The following is a 22533-nucleotide window of genomic DNA, read 5'->3' on the forward strand; positions in this document are numbered from 1 at the left end:
TATCTAAACATAAAGATTCTTAGGCCATCCTACCATTTCAACTTGATCCACTATGTGCATTCACTGACTTGTTTTGCTCTCCTATTTTGATTCCCATGAATTTCTAAAAGACCATGTTCTTATTTTTGTTTCACCAAATACGGACAATTAACATCAAAATTAATATTAATCTAGCTTACTTTTTACACTTTCAAGCAGTAAACTGTGAAATGTTTGTGATGAACAAATGCATTTATTGGGCTGGAAAGATATTGGGTTTGTCAGCAGTTAAGAGCACCGACTGCTCTTCCAGAGGTCCTGAGTTCAATTCCCAGCAACCACATGGTGGCTCACAACCATCTGTAATGGTATCCGATGCTTCTTCTGGTGTGTCTGAAGTCAGCTACAGTTTACTCATATAAATAAATAAATCTTTTTAAAAAATAAATCCATTTATAGTTTATGACTCTTGACATCATGCTGTTTTTGTTTTCAGGGGTAAATATGTTAGCTTCCTAAGATAAACATATAGTTAATTTTATGATAAAGGTTAGATATAATGTCCTAACTTCTTCAAATAGAAGTGTATTATGTCAAGACAATACTTCTTTTAGCCTCTAAGCTTTTATTTGCCAAGTATTGTCTCCACCTCACAGATAACATCCAGTTCTCAAGTAGCTGTTTACAGGGAATTACTTTCTTTTGCAACAGAACTACAAGCAAAGTACAGACCAAAAAAGGAAATAAAATATACTTTATTGAGAGAATAATTATAAATTTATTGCTTCTGCTTCTAGCAAAAGATAAGCAATGCTAAGAGAACATTATTTGTTGAAAAGAAGTTCATGGAGCTGACAAACTGGTGAGTTGGTGTGTGTGTGTGTGTGTGTGTGTGTGTGTGTGTGTGTGTGTGTGTGTGTTGTGTGTATGTGTGATAGTCTCATTGACAAAAGGTGGGTTCATATAATTTTTATAAAGGATTGAAAGGAAATTTGAAATCTAATTCATCTAAGGTGTGAACCATTATATTCAAAGGAAACACTGTCATGAGACCAAAATAATAACACTCATGGAATTTTAATGACATTTAGTCATTCTTCCTTTATTAGTATTTTAATAATATAAAGAGAACAGATTAGAGCCTGGAGGAAAACAAGAAAACTAGAATGTTCTATGCACACAGCCCAAGTGTAACACTTGCACTGGCACAGAGACTCTTTGATTGCTAAAGTTCAATGTAATGAGTTACTTAGATGCATGACCTTATGGAAACGTGATATCTATGGATCATCTGAGCTTGTCAGTTGGCCCCACGCTGCGATAATCAATTTCTCAATGTCAGACTCATTTACTCCTCTAAGAATCCTAAAATAGCCATTCTCTCCCCACGACTTTCCCCAGGAGTTGGCAGCAATCTGCAGGAAGAAACAAAAACATGAAAATGGTGAGCACTATGCTTTGATATTTTTTTAAAATCCCTCCTCTACAAACAGAAAAATACTATTTAGCTTTAAATTGCTTTTGGCTTTTACAGAGAATAATAATCAAACACCTAAATATTTTCTGTATAATGATCAAGGAGTCCTGTCTCTTATATAACATTAAGATCGTTGCATGGATCCATTGGCAAGAGCCAGAAATGGTGACCCTTAGGTGTGATGGCATGTGCAGTTTGCAGACTGGACAGAAAGTCAAGTCTCCTGAGATGAGAGTCTCACGGATTAAGCCTGTAGGTTTGGTTGGTTTAGGAACATGCCTATGTGGGTTGTCTTCATTTGATTAGCTGAGATAGAAAGACCCATCCTTGAACGTAGGCAGCATCATTTCCCAGGCCAAATTGTGGGCTGAATGAGGGGGGGAAAGCACAACAAGAACTTGCTTGCAAATGTTGGTTTTCCCCTCTCCGCTCCTGACTATGGCTGCAATGTGAGCAGTTCCTTTCCTATTTTGTTTCTGTGATTTTCCCATTATGATAAACATGAATCTAGAAATGGGAGCTGAAATAAACCATTTCTTCTTTAAATTACTTTTGCCTGGGTATTTTGTCTTATCAAATGTAGGAGAAAATATGATCCAGATGCGTGAGAGTTAAGACCTATTCTTGTGTTAAACACCAAATAAATAACAATAATAATAATATATTATTATTATTATTTGAGTTCAGAAAGTTATAATCTAATAAATTGTGACCATCCTGAGCTAAGTGCTAAGGTGGAAATAGCCTGGAGTGCACTTGAGGTCACTGTAGCTGCACCACTTTTATTTACTTGGCTCAGGAAAGGCATGAGCCTGCTCTCCAGAACACATACAGAAGACTGTTCAGAAACTGACCAAACTATCAGTGTACAGAGATACTCAAGTAGATAGAAGCAGAGAAAAACATAAGGACTAGGCATAAAGAAGCATAAAGAAGTTGATTGAAGTAATTAAATTGTTAAAACTTTCTTGTTAGATAGTTCAGCCTAGGAGAAAACCTCAGATTCATCACAGATAATATACCAGCCTCATACTCACTAAAGAGCCACATTAGAATCCTTGAATCTAAGATTTTCCTCCCTAGAACTAGCTCTATAGACAGAAGCCACCAGCCCTGTTTGCTAAATGACTACTTTCAGTTATGTAATCTAATGAAGGCAGAGAATATAAAGTATCTGAGAAAGTAAAATCATCAAGAATTAGAAGGTTTTCTTCTCCTTTATTTTTTTTTAAACTCTGGGGATGATTAGAGAGCTGGGCTGGGTCCAGAATAACATTGAGATCCAAAGGTTGGCTGAATAAGTACATTGGGAGGCAAAAGCGCTAATGGAGTGTGCAGAGAATGTCATAAAGGCAGGAGAGGCACATGGAGGGAGTTATTTGACCACATCTAAACGCAGTAGACCAGCTCTGTAAATTAGAGACTTCATAACAACAGCTGCCACACTTGGCTTCCATTCACCCTGTGCTGGGTCTAAGATGGAGAGTGATCTCGGGTATGATCTATACTGATATTCCCAAGGCATATGGTGTAGTGGGCAGTTTCTACAGTTTTCTCCTCTGAGGACAGACTCCCCCCAGCTTCAGGAGTTGTCATGACAGCATCATTTTTCAAAACACAACCAATTATCATCAGCATTTCTTTTTAGATTTGGCTCTTTGCCTCCTCAATCATCCCTGACACCTGAAAGGGGAACTCTCAAGGATGATCCTGAAATCATGAATTCAGCATGTCTCTTCAAAGCTGAGATGGACTTTGAACACCTAAAAATGAGGCAGCCACAACGTGTGTGAGCATCTTTATAACTGGGATCTAAACAAAATTCCAATTATCAAATTTAGTAGTCAGTAACAATATGTATACATATTGGAAAATGAATTGTTGTGTATCTATGGATTTGCATATACTCATAACATGTCTTTCCTAAGACAGGAAAATCAAGTAAAAACAGTCTTGAGTGGAAAATATTTTATGAACATTATTTTTATAGTGAAACTATGATATTTGTAACATTGTACATGTTCTCATCTGACTATCTGAAGATTACCATTCAACATTTTCTTATTTTACCTTAGGAGAAACTGAGAAGTACATGTAAAATTTGTTAAACAAATGCAAATTCATATGCTGATGGAAGTTAGAATAGCTGATCCTGGCTGTCAACTTGACTACATCTGGAATCAACTAAAACCCACAGCTGAACATGATTGTTAGGATTTTTTTTGAAGGGATCATTTGAAGTGAGAAGACCCACCTTAAATCTGGGATGTACCTTCTGGTGCAGCTCAAGTGGGATTTGGAGAAGGAAGGTTCCTTTTGTCTGTTTGCTCTTACTCACCTGTCTAGTCTATCTGTCTTTTGGTCTAAATAGTCTCTCACTGACATCAGAACTTATGTCTCCAGAAACCTAAGACTAAAGGCTAACAGTTCTCTCAGAATTTTGTGGATCCCTTACACAAGATTGGGACTACTGAGATTAATGTAGAGCTTGTTTAAACGATTTTTCAAATTTTGTTATCTTTTTCACAAAGATGCAATCATCTTGTGGGGTGATATATTACATTTGACCTACCATAAAAATCCATTCATGACCTAAATATTAATAGATTAAAAGTGAATTGGCCCTTTCTCTATCTTATACACTGTATCTTCAAAAAATCTATGCTTAATACCAGTTAGTTTTGAAGTATTGGAAGCATTTCTTTTATCATTAGAGAACAAAGCATTAGCATTCATTATTATCACAGCCATCAACACTTCAATGGAAGGCCCTTAGGTTCCATTTAAAGAAGACAAAGGAAGATGAAAATTTTTTAATAAAAATGTAATTAACATATACAAGTGATATGGTTCTCTATATAAGAGACTTTACTACTCTACCAGACAATTTTAAGAGCTCATAAACACTTCCATTAAACTTGTGAGATACAAAATTAAGATATAAATATCAGAAGCTCTTCTATACACCAATTCCAAAAATTGAGAAAGAAATTGGAGAAATAATCCTATATACAATGCAAAAGACAAAAGCACACATTAAAAATCAAAATACCTTGAAAACATAAAAACTGAAGAGATTGAAAAGGACACTTGAAAATATCTCTCCCACACTAAGGGATTACAAAATTGATTTTTAAAAATGGCATTTCAACTAAGAGCCACCTACAGATTCAGTACAATGTTGATAAAGACTCCAATGCCATACATAGAAACAGACAAAAATAGCCTGACAATGGAAAAAATATACACAAAATCAACAGAATAGAATAAAGGATCAACATACACAAATACACACACACAGACATGACCCACAGTCACAGACACCTGATTTTGATAACGATACTGAAAATACAGATTGATAAGAGACAGTATCTGTAATAGTTATTTGAATACTACATATACATGTAGAAGAAAAAATAGATTCACAAGTTTTGGCATTGGTATGTAGAACTGGTTTTTTAGAACTCTTTCTTATCATACAGTCTCTGAAAGGATTTAATGTAACACTGGTTTTATTTGTTCTTTAAATCTTTGGAAAAATTGAGAAAACTACCCACTCAAAGTTTGTGTGTGTGTGAGAAAGAGAGAGAATATTATAATGAAGTCAGTTTTCTAAAAATCTCCCAAGAAGTGCTCAGTTTTTCTGTTGCCATCCTCTTGAAGATATCTTTTTTCAGAAACACATACATTTTGTGTTGAATAATTTGCAGTGTATTGCCACAGAGTTCTACAGCCAAATAGTGTATTTCATAAAGTTAGGAGAGTCCTGTAGAGAAGGGAAAGAGTCTGAGAGATCAAGGATACCACAAGAACAGGGCCCACAGAGCAAACTGACTGGGACATAAGTTGCTCACAGAGATCAGGGAGCCTGTATAGGTCTGACCTAGGTCTTCTGCATATATGTTATGGTTGTATAGCTCAGAGTTCTTGTGGGACTCCTAACAGATGGAGCAGGGGCTGTTTCTGACCCTTGCCTGCCTTTGGGACCCTTTTCCTCCTGCCAGCTTTCGTTATGCAGCCTTGATCTGAGAATATGTGCCTGGTCTTGTTGTAGTTTGTTTTGACAAATTTGCTTGATGTCCCTCAGATCTATTCTTTCTGCGGGGAGGTGAAGGGGGTGGAGGAAAAGGAGGGGAAAGAAGAGAGGCTGGGAATGGAGAAACTACAATAGGGAAGAGAAAATACGAGAAAGAGAGGAGAAAATAAAAAGAAAAAAAAAACACACACACCAATGTATCACCATAACTTCTCACAATACTATCTTTATTAACTTAGTATGCATTCAAAAGTTTCAATTTTAATATTCATTATTTTTTTAGCTTTTCAAGAATCAATTATTTTCTCTATTTTATGTGTGTTTTTTATTCATTTCAGGTTTTATCTATGTAAATTTGTTTATTGAGTATGAGGTTCTCCACTAATCAAATCATTGTTTTGATATCTTTTTAAAGTGGTATTTGTGATTTATTTTATAATCTATTAATTTTATATTAAATTTTATAATATTTTAAGTTTAAAACATTTCTAGCATGTTATAGTCTATATTATTTTAATCTTATGTGTTTGTTGAATTACCATTATCTTGGTTAACATTTCATGAGCTTTCAAATATTTATCTATAGTACAAAGCCAACAAATAGTATCCCCTGACTTCATCTAAAGTTAAATATTAGTGGATATTTTATGAGATACTGAGTTAGAGATTCACATGTGTATATATACATACATACATATATATGTAACTTTAGCCTGGCTGTTACTGCTAGGTCAAGCCACTCATGCAGCTCTCCTGACATTGCTGCTTCTTTCAGTTGTTCTTGTCTGGATACACATTATTTTAATTGCAATTTGAAGACAGTAATTTCAATTTTCATTGAAAAATACCTCCAAAATGAAATGAACTAATATGATACAGGTAATAAAAATTTTGATGATTAGAACATATTGAAGAAAATTGTCAGCTAATTATGATGAAAGCAGGTAATTATTCCAAATCTTTTTTTTTAAGTTTTACATTACAAAGCAGTCATACCATGGCCATCCATTTTTTATCTTTCTTTGACTCAGCAACTTTGTAACATTATTATTTGGTGAAGTTTTAACTTTTGTTTTGTTTCATTTGTTTTGTTGGTTTTGTATTTAAGCATTGGTTGTTTGTCCTATGGCCAATTTTTACCATTTTTTACTTATTTAAATATATATGTATATGTGTATGCATATGTGTATATGTATATATCCTTCAATTTCCTCCTTCTAACCCATCCCATATTCCCCCTCACTTTCTTATACTTGTGGGCATATTTCCTTTCATTATAGCTGTTATATATTGTTAATAGACATTTAAAATTTTTAACTTATATCTTTTTCTTTATCTCTTATGTTTGGCTATTGATAATGAAATTTCTTTATACATCCTTTCTATAGTTTTAGTGATTTCTCCTGATTAGAGTTTATGGATATATCTGAAACTTTGGGTTGGTATCTTTTTTAAAAAATATGTTTATTTTTATTTATATGAGTACACTGCAGCATTCTTCAGACACACGCCAGAAGAATACATCAAATCCCATTAAAGACGGTTGTGAACCACCATGTGGTTTCTGGGGATTGAACTCAGGGCCTCTGGAATGTAGCTAGTGCTCTAACCACTGAACCATCTCTCCAGCCCCCGGTTGGTATCTTTAATGTTTTGAAAATTGACTACTATAGGGTAAAATATAATTTCTGCTGTGTTGTCTTTTTCTCTTTCTTTTCCAGGAGTACAAGGATATGAACATATATTGTGCAGCAGAAACATAAGGGTTCTTTGGAAAGTCAGTTGTGTCAGATGGTGTTTTTCTGGGGCAAACACATGAAAGAACATTTTACTAAAGCAGACTCAGGTAAAGGATGTTCTGTTAAAGCAAGAAGGTGAAGGATTCTTTGTTAGCAACATGCACGTGTTGTTCCTCCTTACATTGTGTAGCTGAGCTCTATTTGTTGGGTCTACAGAGAGAGAGAAATGCACCAAAAAAATTTTGGTGGTGTGTTGGCATCTTCTTGCCACTTCTGAGGACTGGAGCCGATTGACAGAATGATATCACCCGAGGCAGACTCCTGTGATGTGTTGCTAAGTCAGACTCACTCACGTGCTGAGGTAAGACATGAGAAGCAAGAACAGTGAAGGACACATGATGTTTGGAGGGTGTATATAGGACTCATTGGACTGTGAGCTGAGCTTGGCTCATTTGCATAGTTAAACACTTCTTGGTCTCCCTCCTTCACTGATCTTAGCTTTCCTAGCATTCTTGTAGAGGCTGTTTCTCCTTCTGACTCCTGCAAATTTAGCTGTGGCCCAGCTATTGCTACTAGGTCATGCCACGCTGCTCCTATCCTGACTGCTGGGTATCTGTGAAGTGTTTGAGGGTGGATCAAGCTGCTGCTACTGACTTATGGAACTGAACTGCTGTTTTCCTGACAAATAATACGGCATTTGCTCCATAGAGAACACTTTATAATGGGTCCACTTCTCTATATCCTTTCTTTTCTTCTATCTCTGGTGGGTGATGGGTTCCTACAGAGGGTAAAGCATTTAAGAACCATTGTTAAAAGGAGGCTTTAAAAATTAACTTTGTTATTAACTGTGTTAACATATTATAATATGTGCATATTTTGTTGAACTTCATTTCAAATCATCAATTGAAGTGTTCAGTATAAAAATAAGAGAAGAAAATTAAAGTGATACAAGCAGAAAAGAAAAAGTCATATTATCATGATTTCCAGATGATGTAATATATCATAGAGAGGCATATGGATAGATAGATAAATATGGTACAATATAATATACATCCACAAATTCCATCAGAATACTTGTAGAAATTCTCAACATTTTCAGCAAACAGACAGAATACAAGACATCACAGGCATGCTCCCATTTCACAATAGCCTTAGAAAAAAATGAAACATCTAGGAGTAAACCTAATCAAGTAAGTTAAACACCTCCATAGTAAAAGCTTTATATCTCTGAAAAGACTGAGGAAGCCACTATAAAAAGAAAAGACTAAATCCCACGCACTGATAGAATGACTATTATGAACATGACCATTATGTCAAAAAGCTACTTTTACATCTAATGCAATTCCAATTTCAATCGTCATTTCATTCTTTACAGGAATAAAAAAAAAGTCCTAAAACTCATATGGAGCTACAAAACACTCTAGACATGCAAAATTAATAATAAATAATTGATAGAATAAATGTCCCAGATTTTAAAACATATTACAATGCTATAATAATTAAAAAACAGTTTGATGATGGCTCAGAAAACAGACATGTATTCCAATAAAATATTACACTAATTTTCTTGTGAAGGAGGTTTTAAGAAGGCCTACTATTAAATTTCTTGTATGATTATTGATAATCAGCTTTGTGTAAGCCTCAATGAAAAGGAGTACAGGCACATGCAGAGAGAATCAAACATACCCACACCCACACAGAGCATGGACACAGAGAAAGAAAAGAGAGAAGGGGGAAAGGGAGAAGGGAGGGAGGGAGTAAGATGGAGAGAACAGATTAAAGTAAAAAGTGAGAGGGAAACATCTAGAAAATTCATGTTAGAACAAAAGTGTGTACTAAAAAAAAATAAGAAGATTAAAAAAGAATCTTTTCCAAAATGGAATAAAGAAAGGAGCGCTCTAAATTAAAGACCTCACCAAGTTAAGCTTCCAACTTGTAAAAAGAAAAGGACTAAAAAATTCCCTGCACCTAAAAAGGAATAACAAATAAATGCATATTAAAATGTTATTCAAAAGGTCAAAGTTCAAAATCAGAAAGGTATCAAATTTCACAGTGTTTTCTATGTGGTTCTGGCTTTGGAATCACAAATGCCACTTGTAAAAGGGGTTGTGTGGACTCTTCTTTAGCAGGGGAGAAGGGTGGGGGCTCCTCAAGGAGGCTCTAAAAGCTATTGATTGAACTTGTAAAGATGTAAACTGATTTGGTTGGAGGCCCCAATATGTTATAAATGCCAGATTTCTGAGACATCTGCCAAGAAAATCTTCATATCTCAAGAGAGAGAAGTTTAGTATAGAACTGGAAAGGTACAGTCAGCTAGCTAAGCCCTTTGATATTTGATGAGGAGCTACAGAGTTTTCCATGCTAGGTTTTGGTCTAGCTTTGACCCAGTATTTCTGCACTATGTCTTCATTGCCCCCTTTTAAAATGTTATATTATGTATTGTTGTATGATCAAAGTATGTAATTTGCTTTTCTGATTGTACCTCAGAGAGGTTAATTTCAGTAAGAGCTTTGAGTCTCAGAAGAGATTTTGGACTTTTAAATGGCTTTGAGATTCTGAAAGACTACGGGAGATTTATAAGACAGACTAAACACATTTTGTACTATGATATGGCCACAGGATGTGTGAGTCAGAAAGTGGGTTGTCATGATTTAAATGAAAATGATCCTCTTAGGCTCATCATTTGTTGGTGGAACTGTTTGGAAAGTATTAGGAGGTATTGCTTATTTAATGAAACATGTCATTGGGAAAGGTCTTTGAGGTTTCAAACGACTCAAATTATTCCAACTTTCTCTGTCATGTAGCTATGTCTCAAGATGTAGTCTCTTAGTTTCTACTCCAGCTACACACCTGTTACCATGTTCCCCACCATTACTGTCATGGACTCTAACACTCTGAGACTATAATCAAATGATTTCTTTCATATGATTCTTTGGCTGTAATGTTTTACTAAAAAAAATAGAAAAGTAACTAAAACCCTCCCCCCATTTCTCTGTCTGTCTATGTCTCTCTCACACTATCTAAGTGTGTGTGTATGTGTGTTTGTGTGTGTGTGTGTGTGTGTGTGTGTGTGTGTGTGTGTGTGTGTGTGCTAGTTCTATGAGTAAAGCCACTTGCTGGTTAGCATGTTACTATGAGTGAGTTTGCCCTTTGAACCAACATATTTGGATGAAAATTTTGCTTCAGGTAGTTGTCCTCTGATGACCATTTTTTTTGATGTGGATGTTAATACCCATACAAATAAATACATGTTCACAAAATAAATAAATATCAATGTAATTGTTAATGTAAAACTTAAAAATAAGATTTGAAATAATTACCTGCTTTCATTATAATTAACTGACAACTTTCTTCAATATGTTCTAATCATCAAAATTTTTATTACCTGTATCATATTAATTCATTTCATTTTGGAGGTATTTTTCAGTAAGACAGTGTCTCTTGTAACATGAGCTGGATTTTAAATTCTATTTTAAATTCATTTATACAAGAATACCTTGAATCTCTGAACCTCTTTTCATGGCTTCCTATGTGCTGATGTAACAAGCATGCACCAACATTCCCTGTAAAGGTTCATGTTACTTTTGAGATTAGGTGTTAGCACCTTCCCAGTGAAGACACATATGTATGTGATAAGAGGCAAAACTTACTTTTAAGTTTTATGAGATATGTATGTATCTATTATACTACATAGCATATATGCTTGATATTAACATAGTAAAGACCTCAAGTTGAGTGATATGAATACAGATATGTGAGGTATAAGTATTATTTGAATCTAGATGATAATAAAACAAATAATTGTCCTACTGAGTTTCAATTTGAAAGAAACAAAAACAAATCCTTTTTTTTTTTTTTACAACTTGGAAACACAGAACTTGAAGAAAACTATTATTACAATACACACTGTTATAATTAGCTTTGTGCTGAAGAAAACAACAACATGTAAAAAACATTTCATAATGTGATGACATAATATCAATCTGGAAAACTGGGACCAGTTTTCATTTTACTGTAGGAATTCAGTTGGAGAACTTTACATACCCAAAATTTTTCCTTCTTCCCTTGTGCTCCTCTCAATGTGCCCCATCTATAAATAATAACAATAATTAATTAGTTAAAACTTTTTGTTTATACCTGACAACATTTATTATATTGCCATTCTTTCTTAAATTTTGCAAGTTCTAATTTACAATGAAAATGTCATACGTGATTCCCAGAGTTTGCTTGTTTAGCATTCTTCTTCACTGTAACATTTTTATGTGAACAATAAAAACTTATCTCTATTCAAGTAACAAAAATTAAACCTTTTTACCAAAAATGGGAGACCCTTCCATGAGTGACTGACAACTCCCAGAAAACCAACCTATACCTGGGTACAGTCAACTGAGACCCCTTGAAAAAGATCCCTTTTGACTAGGAAAGTGTGTGTGTGTGTGTGTGTGTGTGTGTGTGTAAACAAAGTTAGAGGTTCTATCTATGTGTCATAAAGAAGCCCTCATGATGGTGGGTAAGGCTTTTCCAGGTGCAGGATTATGGGGGTAGAATGCCCACTCTCCTAGATCTTCATCTGTGCTCTGTAGAGAAGTACAATAAATCTAGCAGGTTACCCAAACTGAGGGTTTGTGGAATGGTGCCTCAATCTGTCATTGGGGCATTGAGAAAAAAGTGTACACAGTGCTTACATATCTTCCTATGAAGGAATTTTAACCACAGGTTCTTAGTCAACTGTGAAAGGGGGTTTTAAAGATCACTCTCAAGTTTTCATGTTACTCACTGAAACTCTACCACAAATAAAACAATCCAAAATATCTCTAAGAATTTTAAAAGTGTAATGTAAATATAAATAATTGGTATATTCATATAAAATATTCATATACACATGCTACCTCATGAAGTACCAATGTTCCTAATTTCTGTATATATATATATATATATATATATATACATATATATATACATATATATATATATATATATATATATATATATATATATACATACATGTAAAAATTGAATCCTAGACTCTCAGTAATATGTAATAGTTCCTCCAATATTTTGTGGTTTTTCTCTTAAATATATTTTTGAGGTCTGCATTATTCTCATATTTTATTTGGTGACACAATAAATAGTTTTCTATAATCATACAGTAGAAAACAATGGACAGGAAACAAAATCTCATATTCATTAACATATTTTGTTTTGTCTTTCCCTTTCCTTCTTTCCTTGTTTCTTTTTTCCTTTTTCTAAATTTTATTTTCTCTCACATAATAACTCCTAACTGTAGATTCCATTCCCTACACTCCTCTGATACCTGCACCCTAGCTCCCCCCTCTCCCATATTCATCCTTTCTCCTTCCTCCATTTGTCATCAGAAAATAAAGCAGACCTCTCAGAGATAGAAAGTAAGCATGGTATAGCAAAATTCAAAAAAAAAAAAAAAAAAAAAAAAAACAAGTGCAAACCTTCATATCAGGCTGAGCAAAGCAAACCAGTAAGAAGAAAGGGGTTCTAGAGGAAACTACAGGGTCAGAGACAACCCAACTCTCACTGTTCAAAGTTCCACAAAAACATCAATCTAATAACCTTAACACATTCACAGAAGATCTAGTACAGACAGATGCATATATCTTGTTTGTTTGAGACAATATTTTGCTAGGTGATATGGGCCAAAATCTCACTATGCAGATCAAGTTATGAGTATAAATCTTGCCTCTACTTCTTAACCTAGAGAATTATAAAATATATACTACCATGCACTTTTTATGTTGCTTTATTGTTATAAACACATAATCCCAGCTGTAGAGGTGTCCTAATAATACACTAGAGTGTATGGTGACTTTCATTTCCATAAATTGATAGATTATGAGAATAAAATACATTAGTTTCTGAAATTTCACTAATGTTTTTTAACATATAGAATCTCATCTTCCAAGGTTCTTTATACAAAATCAATACAAAATTTTATATAACAAGCTTCTCCAGAAATATAAAAACTTATTGTTCAAATATTTTATAATCTGTCAATTTGCAAAAGTGGCATTTAATGGTTAAAAATAATTATAATGAGAGGCTGAGCAACTGCGATTGGGAACAGAAAATTAGAACTTCTGTATCCACCCGGAGATGACTTCCGGACTCAGAGCTGAGCCTGGCCTACCTGCCACGCAGAACGGCGGCTTATAGAGGCTGAGCAACTGGTGAGTGGGAGACCTAGACTGCAGGAGAGCAGAGAGATCTCTGCAGAGTGCACACGGAAAGTGCACACCCTAACTTGCCCTGCCCCGCCTTGCCCGATCCAGTGATTGGAAACAGAAAATTAGAACTTCTGTTTCTGCCCGGAGGCAACTTCAGGAGGCAGAGCAGAGCCTGCCCATCTGCCACCCGGAACGGAGGCTCGTAGAGGCTGAGCAACTGGTGGGTGGGAGACCTGGGCTGCAGGGGAGCAGAGAGATCTCTGTGGAGTACACACGGAAAGTGCACCCCCTGCCTTGGCCTGCCCTGCCATGCCTGATCCAGCAAACAGAAACAGAATGTTGGAACTTCTGCTCACACCCGACGACTCTAAGGCATAAAACAGGGCTCCACCCATCAGACACCTGAACCAGTGGAGAACCAGAAACACAGACCAGATACAAGGGAAAGGAAAGAACATATCACTGACAACAAAATGGTAAGAGGAAAGAGAAAGAGTATATCCCAAGGGAACCAAGACAATCTAGCAACACCAGAGCCCAGCTCTCACATAACAGCAAACATCGGAATTCCAAACACTCCAGAAAAAGAAGACACAGACCTGAAATCATACCTCAACATGCTGATAGAGATACTTAAACAAGAAAGGGAGGAAAAAAAAAAAGATTCAGAGCTTTTAAAGAAGAAACAAGAAAAACACTCAAAGAACTCAAAGAACTAGAGGAAAACAAAACCAAAGAAATAAAGAAATGGAAGAGGGAAATTAAAACAGAGATTGACACAATAAAGAAAACAATAAAAGAGATAACCCTAAAGTCAGAACACCAAAAAAAGAAATCAGGAGTCACAGAAGCAAGCATTTCCAATAGATTACAAGAGATCGAAGAGAGAATCTCGGGGGCAGAAGACAACATTGCAAACATAGACAAAACAGCCAGAGAAGATGCAAAAAACAAAAAGCTCCTAACCCAAAATGTCCAGAAAATCCAAGACACAATGAGAAGACCGAACCTAAGGATAATAGGAATAGAAGAGGGAGAAGAGTATCAACTAAGAGGCACAGTAAATATCTTCAACAAAATCATAGAAGAAAACTTCCCTACCCTCAAGAATGAGATGACCACGAGCATAAAAGAAGCCTTCAGAACTCCAAATAGGTTGGACCAGATAAGAAATACCTCCTGACACATAATAGTAAAAACATCAAGTGCCCAAAGTAAAGAAAGAATACTAAAAGCAGTAAGAAAAAAAGGTCAGGTAACATATAAAGGCAGACCAATCAGACTCACACCCGATTTCTCAACAGAGATTATGAAAGCTAGAAGAGCCTGGACAGACATCATGCACTCCTTAAGAGAGCACAAGTGCCAGCCCAAGCTGCTATACCCAGCAAAACTTTCAATCACTATCGATGGAGAGACGAAGATATTTCAAGACAAATCAAAATTCACACAATATCTGACCACAAACCCAGCACTACAACGAATTATAGGTAGAAAACCCAATACAATGAGGGAAAATACAGCCTAGTAAGAACAAGAAAACTCCTAAACAAGAAAACTAAAAGAAGAAAAAAACACAGACACAACTCAACCCAAAAAAGCAATAATGGCAGGAAACAGAAACAACTATTCCTTGATATCTATTAACATAAATGGTCTCAACTCCCCAATAAAGAGACATAGACTATCAGACTGGATACATAAACAAAATCCAGCCTTTTGCTGCATACAGGAAACTCATCTCAGAGACAGAGACAGAAACTATCTCAGAGTAAAAGGGTGGGAAAAAAAACTTCCAAGCAAACAGCTCCAAGAAGCAAGCTGGAGTGGCTATTCTAATATCGAATAAAGTAAATTTCCAACCAAAAGTTATCAAAAAAAATAAGGAAGGACACTTTTTACTCATTACCGAGGAAATCTGTCAGGAGGAACTCTCAATCCTTAACATATATACTCCAAATAAAAAATTACCCACATTCATAAAAGAAACCCTACTATAGCTCAAAAAATACATTTCACCCCACACAATAATAGTGGGAGACTTTAACACCCCACTCTCACCAATGGACAGATCAGGGAAACAGAAACTGAACAAGGACACTGCAAAACTAGCAGAGACTTTGAACCAACTAGAATTAATAGATATATACAGAACATACTATCCCAAAGTAAAAGAATACACCTTCTTCTCAACACCCCATGGCACCTTCTCGAAAAGTGACCACATAATTGGACACAGAATGAGCCTCCATCGATATAAGAAGATTGAAATACTCCCATGCATCCTCTCAGATCACCATGGTCTACAGCTGGTCTTTAACAACAACAAAGACAACAAAAAGCCCACATACACATGGAAACTAAACAATGCTCTGTTAAAGGATAGCAGGGTCAAAGAAAAATAAAGAAAGAAATTAAGGATTTTCTAAAATTCAACGAAAATGAAAACACAACATACCCAAACCTATGGGATGCAATGAAAGCAGTATTGAGAGGAAAACTCATAGCCCTAAGTGCTTCCAATAAGAAACTGGAGAGAGCTCACATCAGCAACCTGACAGCAAGGCTAAAAGCCCTAGAATAAAAGAAAGCAGATATACCCAAAAAAAGTAGACGGCAAGAAATAATCAAAATTAGGGCAGAAATAAACCAAATAGAAACAAAAAGAACCATTGAAAAAAATCAACAAAACCAAGAGTTGGTTCTTTGAGAAAATCAACAAGATTGATAAACCCCTAGCCAGACTAACTAGAGGGGAAAGAGAGAGTATCCAAATTAACAAAATCAGAAAGGAAAGTGGGGACATAACAACTGAAACTGAGGAAATTCAAGAAATCATCAGATCCTACTACAAAAACTTATACTCCACAAAATTGGAAAATCTAGAGAAAATGGATGAATTCCTAGACATATACAAGGTCCCAAAGTTAAACCAAGACCAAGTAAACCATCTAAATAATCCTATAACACCTAAAGAAATAGAAGAAGTCATCAAAAGCCTCCCAACCAAAAAAAGCCCAGGTCCAGACGGGTTCAGTGCAGAATTTTATCAGACCTTTATTGAGGATATACACCAATACTCGCCAAACTATTCCAAAAGATAGAATCAGATAAAATATTACCCAACACATTTTTTGGGGCTACAATATCCCTCGTACCTAAACCACACAAAGACCCTACAAGGAAAGAGAACTTCAGACCAATCTCACTTATGAACATTGATGCAAAAATACTCAACAAAATCTTTGCAAACCAAATCCAAGAACACATCAAAACAATCATTCACCATGACCAAGTAGGCTTCATCCCTGAGATTTAGGGATGGTTTAACATTAGGAAATCCATCAACGTAATCCACCATATAAACAAACTCAAAGACCAAAATCACATGGTCATATCACAAGACGCTGAGAAAGCATTCGACAAAATCCAACACCCCTTCATGTTAACAGTCCTGGAAAGAACAGGAATCCAAGGCCCGTACTTAAACATAATAAAAGCAATATACAGCAAACCAACAGCCAACATCAAACTTAATGGCAAGAAACTTGAAGCAATCCCACTAAAATCAGGGACTCAACAAGACTGCCCACTCTCCCCCTACCTATTCAACTTAGTACTGGAAGTCCTGGCTGGAGCAATTAGACAGCAAAAGGAGATCAAGGGGATGCAAATCGGAAAGGAAGAGATAAAAACATCACTCTTTGCCGATGAAATGATAGTGTACTTGAGTGACCCCAAAAATTCCACCAGGGAACTCCTACAGCTGATATACAAGTTCAGCAAAGTGGCGGGATACAAAATTAACTCAAACAAATCAGTAGCCTTCCTGTACCCAAAGGACAAAAATGTGGAGAAAGAAATTAGGGAAAACGTACCCTTCACAATTGTTACAAAAATTATGAAATACCTTGGTGTGACTCTAACTAAGCAAGTGAAGGACTTGTATGACAAGAACTTCAAACCTCTAAAGAAAGAAATTGAGGATGATCTCAGAAAATGGAAAGACCTCCAATGCTCATGGATTGGAAAAATCAACATCTTAAAAATAGCCATCCTACCAAAAGCAATCTACAGATTCAATGCAATCCCCATCAAAATTCCAACCCAGTTCTTCATGGAATTGGAAAGATCAATGTGCAATTTCATATGGAATAACAAAAAACCTAGAATAGTGAAATCCATCCTCAACAACAAGAAAACATCTGTGGGAATCACTATCCCTGACCTCAAGCTATATTACAAGGCAATTGTGCTGAAAACTGCATGATACTGGTAGAGAAATAGGCATGTGGGTCAATGGAATAGAATAGAAGATCCAGAATTGAGCCCTCATGTATATGGTCACCTGATTTTTGACAAAGAAACAGTAAACATTCAATGGAAAAAGGACAGCCTATTCAACAAATGGTGCTGGTCCAACTGGCACTCAGCATGCAAAAGAATGAAAACAGACCCTTTCTTATCTCCTTGTACAAAGCTCAAGTGTAAGTGGATCAAAGATCTCCACATTAAACCAGATACACTGAAACTATTAGATGAGAAAGTAGGTAAAACCTTAGAACACATAGGTACAGGAGAAAATGTCCTGAACAAAACACCAATGGCTCAAGCTCTAAGGTCAAAGATTAACAAAAGGGACTTAATGAGATTGCAAAGTTTCTGTAAGGCTAAAGACATCTTCAAGAAAACAAAACAGCAACCAACAGAATGGGGAAAGATCTTTACCAACACCACATCAGATAGAGGCCTAATATCCAAGGTGTACAAGTAACTCAAAAAGCTAGACACCAGAGAATCAAATAACCCTATTAAAAAATTTGGTACAGAGCTAAAAAAACGTTTTCAGTTGAGGAACACCGAATGGTTGAGAAACACCTGAGGAAGTGCTCGACATCCTTAGCCATCAGGGAAATGAAAATCAAAACAACCCTGAGATTCCACCTCACACCAGTCAGATTGGCCAAGATCCAAAACTCATATGACAGCAGATGCTGGTGAGGCTGAGGAGAAAGAGGAACACTTCTCCACTGTTTGTGCGGTTGCAAGCTAATACAACCACTCTGGAAATCTGTCTGGCGATATCTCAGTAAATTGGCTATAGTACTACCTGAAGACCCAGCTATTCCACTTCTGGGCATATACCCCAGAGACACTTTAATACACAACAAAGATATGTGCACCACAATGTTCATAGCTGCTCTATTCATAATAGCCAGAAGCTGGAAGGAACCTTCAGATGATAAATGGATACAAAAATTGTGGTACATATACAAAATGGAATACTACTCAGCCACCAGAAACAATGACTTAACCAAATTCTTAAGAAAATGGCTGCATCTAGAGAATATCATCCTGAGTGAGATAACCCAGTCACAAAAGAACAGACATAATATGCAGTCACTGATAGTGGAATGCTAAACCCAGAGGCTTGCACTCCCCCAGAAACAACTCACAGACTGTATGGAGTCCAAGAAATAAAGAAAACAAAACTAAACAAAAAAAATATTTACAAAACAAGAAAACTTTAACTATTTCCATGTTACATTTTGTTTTACATGTACTTTATGCTCATTGTAACTATTAAGTTTTCAATGCATACTATCAAACCTTAAAAAAAATCAAGTACTGACTAAAAAATATATTCATATAGTTTTATGTAAAAATTATGTTAAAATCTGAAAAAAGTACTGACAAAAATGTATAATTTTAAGCAAAAAATGCTTAAAATCTGTAAATTTATCTTCGTTTTGTAAAATAAAGTTGTTTTAAAAAAAAGAACTACAATATCAATCAACCAGACCCCCAGAGCTCCCAGAGATTAAACCACCTAACACATAATACACATGGAGACACTCAGCTTTCCAGATGAATATGTAGAGGAGGACAGCCTTTTTGGCATCAACTGGAGGGGGAAGACCTGATTCCTGTGAAGGCCTGATGTCCCAGCATAGGAGAATGCTAGGGGATTAGGGTGGGAGTGGGTTGGTGGATAGAGGAGCACCCTTGTAGAGGTAGGTAGGGGGGGTTGCAAATGAGGATTTCAGAGGGGAAATCAGGAAGGTGAATAACATTTGAAATATAAATAAACAAAATAACCAATAAATATTTTTTGAATGTAGCTGACATTCAAGTAAAGTTTGATAGTGGGGAAAGTAAAAACATGTATGAGTACTTACAATTCTACTTGTAATCTTTTATAGTAACATGTTTTGTAAATTTCTACAAACTTTGGGTGAAAAATAAATTGTCCTCTGAGGGTAATGACAACTTTCTTCCTAGAACTCAGCTTAAAGTCTTCAGATTGCAATCAGAGTATAGAAGTTGAAGCACAAATAGTAAATGTGAAAAGATATAGGGGTCTGAAATTCCATCTCTACCTATTGTAGGAATCGTACTTGAAGTTCAGCTTAGCCTAATATAAGACTAGTACTTGATCTCCATCTGCGTCCGCTGTGAGAGCAGCACTTGACCCCCATCTGAGCTCATTCTAGGGGTGATGATTGAACCCCACTGCAGCTCACTCTGGAACAATTTTTCCACAGAGAGTAGAAGTGTCAGGAAAGGAGGTTAGTAAAGCCAGTCTTGACACAGGCTGTCTACAGTGTTTATGTCTACAAACATGGGCATTCACAAGGTAAGTGACAAGGTGTCATAGATGTAACATGGTGTAATCTACATAGTTCTTAAAAATGACAGCTCTCATGCTACCATGGGAACTAGTTTCCAGGGGGAAGGAGACTGGTAGAAAACATAAATCTGGTAGGAAAAGCAGGACAATAACAAAATTCTGATAAAAGGCAATATTGCTTATTCTTATAACACTAAAGAGTAACTATCAAATTGGTAACTATGAGTATTTGTTGTGCTTGTGAAGGATATTGGCGATGGGGATAAGAACATAAACAGAAGATAAAGTGATAGAATTCATTTATTTATTTGAATGAGCTGAAAGGGTGGGATGAAAGACAAGATCCACAAAGGGATTTCAAGGCTAAATTGACAGTCACATGCCATAGGTCTTACCTGTGAAGCACCTTACATTACACAGTTATGTCTTCCAAGTGATGGGCTATTTTATCACTATCTAATAACTCAATGATAGAGTTAAGACGTCTTCTTTTGGTATCTATATTGGTGGCTGATAGTTCTTCTTAAGACACAAGGTTTATTTTACATTTTTAGGTTATGTGAAGCACAGGAAATGTTAAGAGATGTGTGGGTACGGTGTCCTCGCAGATCTAAAAAGGACAATAATTTACAGGAGCTGTAGTTACAGATCAGTGCTGGCCCATAACTTCAGGATGCAGAATAGGCCACAGACATCTACCTGGCCTGTGGTGGTAACACAGGCCACAGACTGAGACATGGTCTTTGGCAGCAGAATGAACCATGAACATTAACATGTCCTTCCATGCTGAGATTTCATGATCCCGACTCCAGCTTATTTTATTTGTTGTAGATCTGTTTTGTAAAAGAATCGTCCAACAACAACAAAAAAATAGATGTCAGAATATTTCCCAAGATTTGCTACTTCTGGGACCCTGGGATGTCCCCAAAAGGCTAACAATGAGAATTCAAATTTATGTTTTTTTAAGCAGACTTATTCAGCACTAGTGAGAAGAGATCAAGATGGAGGAAAACGAAGTTCACAAATGGTGAACCCAAAACCATTTTCTATGAAGCACCACTCACTTCAGCAGGAAATATTGCTGTTCATGTAAAAAAAAAAACAATCATTCCTGTTAGAAAATGAAAGCCAGTTTCAAAGCATGAAGAGATTTTCAGATAGACTTTGAGTAACTTACAATGACATAAAAATACATTACAGAATTTGCATTTAGACTTGAGACTTTCACTTAGAACTTTAATGCCTTTGACATAAAGACTTGGAAACTAATTGCAGTGAGAATCAGGCAAAGGCACATTGACTTTTGTTTCCCCATAAATATTATGCTAGAATTTTCTAGGAGGCTCACTTGTAAAGCTGTTCACACCTACTGCACGTAGTTCTGTAGAGTATATCAGGAGGCCTGCAGCAAGTGTCTCTTGCCACTTCCTCAAAGGTATTGTCAAAAGAAAATGGATTGTGGGAGAGAAGAGTGAAATGAAGCTACTTCTGCATCTCAGTCCATTTTCTTCTTCAAGAAAACAGAACTTGAGCTACTTTTCACTAACTCTCATATTAGTTTCATTGGTATATTTTACCAAATGGCTTCAATTTTGTCATAGACTTGAGAAACAGATGGAAATTTCTGAAAGCTAATTTTTCAATAAACTGTTTCATATATCTTTCTTACCCTACTATATATCAAGAAGGAAAGGAAAATGAATATACTATCAAATATAAACCAGACGGCAGCAAGAAGCATAGGAAGATGGCTAGAGAGTTAAACCTGGTTAATGAAGTCTTGTGTATCTGAGAGAGCTGCCTCTTTTCAGCTGACATATGGAGAGACTATATATTAAGTGCACACAATCATAATAAATATACAGAGGAAGGAGAAGCAATGTCTCAAGTCATCTACCCCTACCGATGGCAATTAACCAGAGTAACTGGTTATAACAAGATAGTTTAATAAAAATGTTAGTCCTTTAGTGTTAAGAATAGAAATTACTCTTTACATTTTCTTAGCACTAGTAGACTTGGAGACTACAGTCTACACAAAGGGTTGGGCACTTGTTGCTCACAGCCTCTTCTTGCTAGATGTCTGTTTTTCTAAATATAATTGGTTTAAATGCTGTCTGTCTACTGATGCTAGATAAAAGATCCCACAAGATGCATCTGATTTTAATCTGATATCTTCATGTGCTGGCTAGTTCCATGTTAACTTGACACAAGCTATCAGCATCTCAAAGACAGAAACTTCAATTGAGAAAATTCCCTCATAAGGTCATGTTGTGGGCAAGCTCATGGTGCATTCTTTTAATTGATGATTAATGGGCATAGGTTCATACACAGGTGCTGGTTTTACCCACTTGGCTGGTGGTTTTCATTGCTGTAAGAAAGCAGGCTGAGAAAGCCATAAAGAAGAAATAACTAGGCAGCACTCCTCTAAACCTCTGCATCAGTTCCCATTGCCAAATTCCTGCCTTGAATTCCTG

The 22533-nt window shown here is 36.0% G+C and overlaps 1 protein-coding gene across 1 annotated transcript in view; it reads right to left on the reverse strand.

Moving 5' to 3' along the window:
* Positions 1 to 1259: 1259 nt before the first annotated feature.
* TINAG (tubulointerstitial nephritis antigen) overlaps positions 1260 to 22533 on the reverse strand; it is a gene marked incomplete at both ends in the record, with an annotated part of 77689 nt that continues 56415 nt past the window's right edge. The window contains 2 exons of the mRNA XM_080934553.1: positions 1260 to 1394; positions 11276 to 11321. Coding sequence (XP_080790679.1) covers positions 1260 to 1394; positions 11276 to 11321 — 181 coding nt within the window. The remainder of the gene's footprint in view (positions 1395 to 11275; positions 11322 to 22533) is intronic.

This window comes from Micromys minutus (genome assembly GCF_963924665.1).
Source record: "Micromys minutus genome assembly, chromosome: 21".
Lineage (NCBI taxonomy): Eukaryota > Metazoa > Chordata > Mammalia > Rodentia > Muridae > Micromys > Micromys minutus.